This window comes from Sinocyclocheilus rhinocerous, unplaced genomic scaffold (assembly GCF_001515625.1).
Source record: "Sinocyclocheilus rhinocerous isolate Xijiao unplaced genomic scaffold, SAMN03320098_v1.1 scaffold1463, whole genome shotgun sequence".
Classification (NCBI taxonomy): Eukaryota; Metazoa; Chordata; class Actinopteri; order Cypriniformes; family Cyprinidae; genus Sinocyclocheilus; species Sinocyclocheilus rhinocerous.
The window spans coordinates 175,596-186,155 of NW_015642517.1; the positions used below are offsets into that span (position 1 = coordinate 175,596).

A 10,560-nucleotide genomic window follows, 5' to 3' on the forward strand; every position below is an offset into this window, starting at 1 on the left:
CGGTTTCATCTGAGCATGTGGCACTTTAAGCATTATCGTATCGCATATCGCATTTTTCTTCAATATCGCACAGCCCTAATATATAATATATATTTTTCGCCTTATAATTAAAAAATAGCATAAATTAAAATACAACAAATACTAAATGATATATAAATGCTTTGCGTAATTTATAATTTATAAAAATTTATAATTTAACACATACTTAATACATCACTTTTTGCAAAACAATGAGAATTGGGAGGAGCCTAAAATTGGCTTCACCTACAGAAGAAGTGAGTATACGTTTTTTTTATGAATCTTTGCAAATCTCCTTTCCTAATAGTGTGCTAGTTAGCAAGTTCTGCGATGAATGCAGCTAAAGTTTACAGTCTCATGAGAACGGCTTGTCACCCCACGGAAGAGAGGGGCGGGGTGAGCAGAGCTCATTAGCATTTAAAGGGACATGCACTGAAATGGCTCGCTGTGAACAGAGCTGTTTTTGACAAGGTAAAATAGGTGTTGTTTTACACTACCATTGACAAATTTTACCCAAAGTATGTTATAGACTTTTCATTAAGACCCTAAAGAATCATATCAACTTGTGGAAAATTGGCATCCGATGACCCCTTTAATTATCTTTCAGCATAACAAAATGTGCATTTTTTCTTCTTTTGATATTAAGCTGAAATGTTTTTTTTAAATTTTTTTTTTTAGATATTATTACACCATGTTGTAACCAGGTATAATGCAATAAAAACACATGCAATTAACCACATTTCTACCATGTTGAGCTAAGCTATTGTCTAGTCATTATAAGCAATAAAAAACAAAAAACACTTTTCGATGGTCATTTTCATTGAGCACAGAAAACACTGTGCCTGGTAAGGACACAGTGCTGAACTTTAAAACTGTACAGTATTTATCTACTGAAATGATTAACAGCAGGTAAAACTCTCACCCGTATCAGAGATAAAAGCATGAAGCTGAGCAGACTCGTCCACGCTCCCGCTGCTGAGATCATCTAATGACTACAAACCACAATCATTTGAAACAATCATACACAATAAAACACGCCTGATGTATGTAAATATAACATATGAAGGGCTTCATTTGACATACTAAATTAATGCTTCCTGTCGGAGACCCGTTGAACGACTCTGGAGAAACAGAGAAATATGAATAAATTTTAGGAGATGATGTGTAAACAGACTCATCTGGTAGCGTGTGTGTTTGTCACCTCCGTCCCCGTGGTCTGACCCCATGTAACTGGGCTCTTTCAGCATGTCCAGCTCGGCCAGCATCCGCACATACAGCGGGTGCTGCTTAAACGACGGGTAGAACCTCTCATCCCGCAACATCATATCATACACCTGAGGAACACAGACAGCTAATATAGTGGGCTTTTTAATGGATATATTAGTCGAAATAGGCCTGCATGATAAACCGTCAAAAATCTCAAATTCTCATTGTATAATATGGAAAAAGTTTAACACTTGCTAGTTAATTACACTTGCATACACTACTGTTCAAAACTACTGTTTAGATCGGTAAGATTTTTTTTAATCAAGTCTCTTTTGCTCACCAAGGCTGCATTTATTTGATCAAAAATATTTTATCATTTAAAATAACTTTTCTATGTGAATATATGTTGAAATGTAATTTATTTCTTTGATCAAAACTGAATTTTCAGCATCATTTCACCCGTCTTCAGTGTCACATGATCCTTCACAAATCAATCTAATATGCTGATTTGCTGCTCAAAAAACATTTCTGATTATTATCAGTGTTAAAGTGACTTGAGGAAATTTACAGTCCATGAATATTTTTACTGGCCTTTAAACTGTATGTGAATTATTTCATTAAAAAACAGGCAGAACAAATTGGGGAAACACATCTAATTGCAATTTTTATTTTGTATTGATATTAATATTTGTATTTACTTACTTTTATTATTAATTAATCAAACCATAAAAAATAATCTGATGTACTTAATTATCTTTTCTTTATAATACTACTGAACTGCAAAGAAGTTCATAATAAATTTTAATTGAATAATTATTATTATAATTAATATTGTTATTATAATTAATATTTTTATATTATATAACAACAGTTCAATCATGACAACTCTCTGAAGATTTTAGCATGGTGATGCATATGACAATGTTAATGTATTTGGTCTTGGCGGAATAGATCTGCTACGCTGCTGCTGAATTGCTGCTCCTGTTGGTTATTGCTGTAGTTGTAGATTGCCCTCCACCGTCAGCCAGAAGAACAGGATCGCCTGACCGCCCATGGGCTGCATGTAGTCTAGAGACAGAGAGAGATTAAAGGTATCGAGGAATGATATCTAAAGAGAGGACAGATTGTGTGCATCCGCCTCGACTCACCCATGAAGAACTGCAGCGCGATGTTGTGCACTAATATATGTTCCAACGGAATCACACACAGCTTCCCAAAATTAGCTGCGAGTTTCAATGCGTCAACTTCCTGTTCGGAAAAAAAACAACCAAACGTGTTAAAAAGACATATTGACAGGTGAAATGTTAATTGTCAGACAACTGATTAATTGCTGCTAAAACCTGAAAATTATTTTTTTTTAAAGTACAATAAGTCAATTTTATTATGTATTTTATAATGTTTTTGAAAAACAGTTATTTCTGTAATAAACATCATTAATAACAGTAATTAATTATATTGGAACATACTGAAATAACTGTTTGCAATACTATAATAACATAATACCGTTATTAATAATAATAATGATTTTGGAAAATAGTAATTTCTGTATTTTCCAAAAATATTCTTATTAATAATAGTAATTAATTATATTAATTGTCTGTATACTTTTCTGTAATATATATATTCTGTATAATAATATATTCTGTAGTATATAATTTAATAATAAATTTGTTATACATTCTTATTTAGATATATATTTATATTTTGAATTACTTTTTATTTTCAAACTTTCCATTTTCTTTTTAATTTTAAAGTGTTAGTAATTTTGTTTTTTTCTTAGTTTTTTTTTTAAATAATTAGATACTGTATAGCTTTTATGAATTTATATTTCAGTTTTAGTTATTAAAGTACATCAAGTCAAATAAAATTAAAATGAGAAGCAGCTAAAACATAGTTTGTTTGTTTGTTTTTATTTCAGTTCAGTCTTATTTCAAGAAATGAAAATGTTTATAATGGTTTTAGTTTCAGTTAACTATAATAACCCTGATTAAGAGGAATTATTTCATATGTTTTATTTACACTATTGTAAATTGATCATTATTGAAAATAAATTGAAATTCCTAGCAAATATAAATGTTTTTAATGAATATTCATGTATTATAAGAAAGCAAATGTGAATGAAACAGGAGAGATTTGTTTACCTTCCCTGATTGTAGCCGTTGTATCCGTGTTTCACAGACTTTCTTCACAAAGAGCAAACTGTTGATTTGATTCTTTATGAAGTTGATATCTGTAAATGTGGAGAGAGAGAGAATGAAGAGTAAACAGTGTTTGTTATTATAAAGCCTTGAACTTGCTCTCAAATTTTCCAAAACAAACCCCGGAATTCATTGTTTATTTTCCAACCGAATGAAAAAACACTTAACACTTAAGCGTATGTGTGTAAACACGAGTGAGCGCGTGTACCGTCTCCTCCCGTGTCCAGAGATCGGAGGTACTGAAGCTCCTCCAGGACTTTGTCTTTGACGGCCTCCAGCTCGGCTGCTTTGTCTGTCAGCTTTAAGATGTTCAAGAAGGCCTCGTAGTTACAGCTGGAGTCCCGAATCTAAACACACACACAAAACTTCTTAAAGGTAATTCATGACACGCTCTAATATCTTATTTATATTAATTATAAGTATATATATATATATATATAAGTATATAATTTAGTAATAAATTTGTTATACATTCTTATTTAGATAGTATTACAGTTTTTAATAATATTTTGAATTACTTTTTATTTTTAAACTTTCCATTTTCTTTTTAATTTTAAAGTGTTAGTAATTTTTTTTTTTTCTTAGTTTTTAAAAAAAAAATAATTAGATACTGTATAGCTTTTATTAATTTATATTTCAGTTTTAGTTATTAAAGTACATCAAGTCAAATAAAATTAAAATGAGAAGCAGCTAAAACATAGTTTGTTTGTTTGTTTTTATTTCAGTTCAGTCTTATTTCAAGAAATGAAAATGTTTATAATGGTTTGTGGTATAATGTCAATTACCACAGAGAATAATTTAGACATTTTCCAAATTGCATTTTATAGGAAAATTTGCAGTAGTTTAAATTATAATAAATGTTATTTGATATAGTATTAATTAATATTTTACTTTTCCATTTTTTATTATTTTATTTATTTTTATTAATATTATTTTAAGTTTGTCATTTTGCTGTGTGTCGTCATTTTTTTATTTCTATTTAGCTTTATTGTTTATTTCAGTATTAGTAATTTTAGTACTTATATTTCAATTAGTTGCCAAGGCAACATTTCCATTTTTCATATTTCTATTTAGCTTTATTTTACTTTTAGTTTTAGAAATGTTAGTACTTAAACTTTTTTATTTCAATTAGTTGCCAAGGCAACATTTACTTATTTTTAAGTTTTTAGGTTTAAGTTTTTCATCTTATTTTTTCTTTTAGCTTTATAAAGGCATTAAAAAGCTGCAGACTGAAAATGTTTTAAGAGCGGTGTTATTTTAGTATTGAATTATAGCGTTTATTAAGATTTTGAATCAATGTTTATTTTTATATTTTCCATTTTCATTTCAATTCAAGTTTTTAGGTTTCAGTTTTTTATCTTATATTTTATTTTAGCTTTATTTCAAATAACAAAAACTATTTTTATTTTTATATTTTCCATTTTCATTTCAATTCAAGTTTTTAGGTTTCAGTTTTTAATCTTATATTTTATTTTAGCTTTATTTCAAATAACAAAAACTATTTTTTAACAGTTTTAATTTTGCTCTCATTGCAACGGAAGGCAGAGAAGAAGGTTACAGGTCTTAATAGGTTTGCATAACAATAATACATGGTTTTCTCCACATAAACTGTGCTTTACAGTTTTCATCCCTTTTTTAGCTGACCAAAGATAAGATGTTATTTGAATGAATTTGGGACTGATTTAGCATGTGTGAGTGTCTCACCCTGAGGAAGTATCTCATATTCTTGTTGTGGAAATCTCCAGAAGGTAGCAACAGGTACAGCAGCACTTCACAGAGATCCCGCAGGTAACCTGCACCAAAAAAACACTGTAAAACACAGTGTTTTGTCTTTGAAATGTGCAGCGCTCGCACACATTTAATTAAATCATTGCCTATTGAAGTTTATCAATCACATTTGGCCTTATTCATGCTTTTCCATCCAAATTTCAAAATTTAAGACATCTAAAACTGATAATTAAGATTTTTTATACCATTTAAGACTTTTCATGTCCTTAAATTTCATAAGACTTTTTTTAAGGATTCACAGAAACCATAGAATCTACTTTTATGGTGTTTTTTTGTGAAACTCAACAGCTACTGTTCCCATTTACTATCAGTGTGTGGAAAACAGCAGCGTAAACATTCATCAAAACATCTGCAGAAGAAAGAAAGTTGGTTTTGGAAAGACATCAGGGTGAGTAAATGATTTGTGATCAATGATGATGGAACGCAGATGTGATCAAATGACATCTTTTATATTCACAGGGCACATTTATACACACTTCTCCACCCAGCAATCGTGTTTCAAAGATTTCTCAAAGCTCAAAGCATTTCCTTGCATTCATGACTGGGTGTGTGTTTATATTTTGGGCTAATTAAGTCTTTCAGCTGCTCTGGCATATAAGATCTGCCCTAAAGAAGCATGTTCAACTTATTCATGACTATTGTTGACATAAACCCAAACCACGCCTTGAATCACTGGGCTGGAGTCTCTGAACTGTCTATAGACACAAATCCTTCGTGTTTGTCTTACCTTCTTCATCCTTGCGTGACGTGCACACGACATCTCTACAAATCTTCCTCTCCATTTCCACCTCCGCCTCAAAAAACGAGTCCAACAACTCTTCCGGAGCATCACCTGCCGCAAACACACAAATAAAAGACATGAGGGTGAGTAAATGATTTGTGATCAATGATGATGGAACGCAGATGTGATCACATGACATCTTTTATATTCACAGGGCACATTTATACACACTTCTCCACCCAGCAATCGTGTTTCAAAGATTTCTCAAAGCTCAAAGCATTTCCTTGCATTCATGACTGGGTGTGTGTTTATATTTTGGGCTAATTAAGTCTTTCAGCTGGTCTGGCATATAAGATCTGCCCTAGAGAAGCATGTTCAACTTATTCATGACTATTGTTGACATAAACCCAAACCACGCCTTGAATCACTGGGCTGGAGTCTCTGAACTGTCTATAGACACAAATCCTTCGTGTTTGTCTTACCTTCTTCATCCTTGCGTGACGTGCACACGACATCTCTACAAATCTTCCTCTCCATTTCCACCTCCGCCTCAAAAAACGAGTCCAGCAACTCGTCCGGAGCATCACCTGCCACAAACACACAGACGGCGTCATGCACAAGCTCACATTATGAGTCAGTACAATCAAGGTCCCATTAAAGATGCCCTGTACTCAGTGAACGGGAAGTGGCATTAGTAAATCAACTGTTTTTTTACACGCTATAGACCAATTATAGGTTTGTAAACATTCAGGATGTGCACTCATCATGGTTGCAGAAAACCCGGGAGAGATAGCCTTTACGGCTAGAAAATTACACGGATACAGTACAAAATATTTAGGTTTAAAAAGATTATAGATTATATTGATTAGATGTCATTTTCAAAATGTTCTGCGCATATTACAAGAGCTTGTCAGCCAGCGATAAGCACTGTTATTCAACGAAATTGACGTTAGAGAGTGGGATAGACTTACAGATCCAAAACAGGGATGACGTTTTTTTGTGGGCGGAGCCAATCTGGTGGCAGAAAATGATTTGATTTTCTATTTCAAAATTCTGACTTTTTTATCGCAATTCCGAGATTATATCTCACAATTCTAATAAGGAAAAACAACTCGTCATTCTCTCTTTTCCCCTCGGCTCTTCTGGCTTTTTTCCCTCAGAGGCACAAATATATTTTTTCTTTTATTCCATGGATTTTACCCATTTACCTCCACTTGTTCCCAGTGTTTTTCTGCAACCACTATGCGCGCGCAGCTGCAAGTGACGTAACTGTGATGTCTACTCTGAATTGGTCTATAGGTTTAGTCCTGATATTGAGATCTTTACATCACGTCCTAATCAGCTGTGATGCAATAAAAAGCTCTAGGTTGCTCTACTCACTCGTCTGACTCTATTTTACGAGGTTAGATAACCCACAAATAAAACAGCACCATTCTCATTCCTCAAAACATCTACTCCAGCATTCCTCAGAAGAAATCAAGTTAAATGGGTTAGAAAAGACATGAGAGTGAGCAAATGATGACATTTTAACTTTTTGCTTCATTACAGTTAAACTTTACATTTGTTACATTTGTTAACACTCAGTCAACATGAACTAACAATCGGGGTTATTTTAGTATAACTGAGATACTGTTACAGTAATGTATATTACTATTTTGATTTAGCTTTTATTTTAATATTTTACAGTTTTGATTTTAATGATATTAAAATTTTAATTAATTAATTTTAGTTCAAGTTAGTACTTAAGTCTATTGTTATTGCAGTTTTAGTTTAGTTATATTAATTCACAAGATAAACTAAATGAAAATGAGAAATGTTTCTTTGGCAACCAGTTGAAATTAAATAAGTTTAAGTTTTTTATATTTTATTTCAGGTTTTTTTTTCCACTGTTTTTTGTTTTTAGTTTTAGTTATAAAAAGTAACCCTGCAAACAATGAAAAATATTTCTGAAGCATTTATTAATCTTATTTTAACATTTAATAATACATTATTAAAATAAAAAAACTATTAATATTATTTAATGAACTAACAATGAGCTAACATGAACAGTTAAATAAATATGGATACATTTTATAAATGCATGTATACTCAATTAATTCACAAAATTCACAAATTAGTTAATTAAAGCATTAGCTAACATGAACTAATGGGACCTTAGTGTGAAGTGTTACCAGTATTGCAGTCTTGCAGCCACTGATAAACTGTTTGATTTGGTTTTGCAGAGAGTGTGAACTGAGAGAAGAGAACAGAACAATCCTTACGTTGTTTTGGATCTTCTCTCTCGTTCAACCTCTCCTGAGCTTTCCTGAAAACACGTAGATGAGTCGCAAAGTCATCCACCAGTCTGGTGGTGAAATACGGCTGCCAGTCCACCTCTTTAGACCTGAAGAAAGGAAAGATTGAGCACTTAATGAATCACAGGATTAACGGTCTCCATTTCTACACTGCGTTTAGCAGGGAAAATGTGTCAGAACATCTGAATGCAGTGCTTGGTTTGTGGTCAGGTGTCACCATAGCGTCACTCACATGCTGATACAGCTGTGATTTTAAAGCAGATCTGTGTCAGACAGGTGTCTTACCTGGTGGAGAACTCAACGAGTGCGTTCTGGACTGTCTGACGGATCTCCAAGAGGAACGTTTCATCATCACTCAGTGTGTAATACCAATACTGGATATAGTCCCGCAAGGCGAACTGGATGACCTGATGAACGACATGAGAAGAGGATCAGATGATCATTTCCTGAAACGAACAGGACACCATTTGTAGGGTCCTATGAAATCTCATTTATTTTTTCCCAAATTCCATTAAATTTCCCCCCCAAATTCCGTTCTTTGTTTTTTGTTGTTGTTTTTTTATTTATCTGAATTTTTCTTTTTTGTCCATTTTCTTTTTTAGACTTCATTTTAACTGTTAAATTCAAAAGCAAGTCTAATTTAAATTCTAAGTCTATTAATATTTTTTTTTTTTTTTTTTTTTTTTAAATAGGCATTTATAAATGCGTTTTATTTTTTTCTCAAATTCCAATTTATTTTTTTTACCAAATTCTGTGTTCTTCATTAAAATTTTTCTGGATTCCATTTCAATAGTAATTAATTTGAATAATCAATTTTAGTACTACTACTACTACTACTACTATTATTATTATTATTAAACAGATATTTCTGTGAAACAGTAATTTATTTGTCACAACTTCTTCAAGTTAAACTGAACTTTTATTTTCCATGAAGACCTTTGAGTTTCTGTATGTATATTATATGATGATAGTTTTTCTCAAACGAAACTGCAAAATGCTCATGAAGACTCTCAGAAATCCAGAAAAAAAATAACAGAATTTCCAAAAAATAAACCATTTCTTATGGCCTTACTATTGTAAAAATTGTTAAAGTTTTATTTATTAAATTAATTAATTAAACCATTAAAAGGGAAACTAGAAAAAATGTAATGAAAACCACAGAATTTGGGAAAAATAAAACTGAATTTGGGAAAAAATAATCTGGATTTCATACGGCCTCACAAGGAAATGTATTTTTCTGGATCATGTGCTCTCGGTTCTTTTTGGCACAGACACAATGACCCATCACTGCTACTGCAAAGGACTCTGGGTAGACATTCCAGAGCAGATGTGAAGCTCAGCAGAACAGACTGAGAGTTGGAGCTGCTGACGCATTCTCATGACTGTCTTTAACTTAACGCAATTTCCTTAAAACCTCAGACTTACACAGGATGAGTTACACAATGATTTCACTCATAAAGAGGTCTTATACTATGGGACGAGATTTTAATGCGGTCACATCATGAAAAAAACGGATACTTATTGGTCTTTTCTCACGTCTACAAGTCTCTACAGTCCACCCAGACCAGTTACTGAAACTAAACCACAAAAAACAGGAACCATTTTTGAACACATCAGCCTTGTTCCAAAAACCTAGACTGCTGCCTACCAAGACAACATTTTTAGGCAATACCCTCCACATGGAGGCTGTTCAAAACAGTAGGTAACACACCATGCTTTTGATAATAAATGTGTACTAAATAATAAATCCAGAAAAACTAAAACAGATAACTGAGAATTCTGAAAAATATATTTATAAAATATTTCATAGGGCTCCAATATTTTTAAAAATGTTAATAAATTATTATTAATTATTAAATTAATTAAAAGTAATTATTAAATTATTAATGTAATTATTAAATTTAAAGGGGTCATATGACGTTGCTAAAAAAGAACATTATTTTGTGTATTTGGTGTAATGAAATGTGTTTATGCAGTTTAAGGTTAAAAAAACACATTATTTTCCACTTACTGTACATTATTGTTTCTCCTCTATGCCCCGCCTTTCTGAAACGCGTCAATTTTTACAAAGCTCATCGGTCTGAAAAGCGAGGTGTGCTCTGATTGGCCAGCTATCCAGTGCGTTGTGATTGGCCGAATATCTCAAGCGCGTGACGAAAATGTTATGCCACTTTCCATACTGTGATGCCGTGTCCCGGCCGGAGCGACGAGACAATTGACCTCCGTAAAATGCACTGTACACATCTGAATATTTGGGGTGAACTGTTCTGGAACGGTGTTGTAAATACAACTTAACCACTGATTTCTAGTCGTGTCCTCTTTTGGAAGGCCAAAC

The 10,560-nt window shown here is 32.4% G+C and overlaps 1 protein-coding gene across 1 annotated transcript in view; it reads right to left on the bottom strand.

Moving 5' to 3' along the window:
- LOC107755940 (sorting nexin-13-like) overlaps positions 1-10,560 on the bottom strand; it is a 25,649-nt gene that overhangs the window by 4,180 nt on the left and 10,909 nt on the right. Inside the window, exons 5-15 of the mRNA XM_016572903.1 lie at positions 8,511-8,632; positions 8,193-8,314; positions 5,938-6,042; positions 5,067-5,215; positions 3,631-3,769; positions 3,366-3,454; positions 2,373-2,472; positions 2,236-2,292; positions 1,220-1,444; positions 1,102-1,139; positions 941-1,010 (exon numbers count right to left, since the gene is read on the bottom strand). Coding sequence (XP_016428389.1) covers positions 941-1,010; positions 1,102-1,139; positions 1,220-1,444; positions 2,236-2,292; positions 2,373-2,472; positions 3,366-3,454; positions 3,631-3,769; positions 5,067-5,215; positions 5,938-6,042; positions 8,193-8,314; positions 8,511-8,632 — 1,216 coding nt within the window. The remainder of the gene's footprint in view (positions 1-940; positions 1,011-1,101; positions 1,140-1,219; positions 1,445-2,235; positions 2,293-2,372; positions 2,473-3,365; positions 3,455-3,630; positions 3,770-5,066; positions 5,216-5,937; positions 6,043-8,192; positions 8,315-8,510; positions 8,633-10,560) is intronic.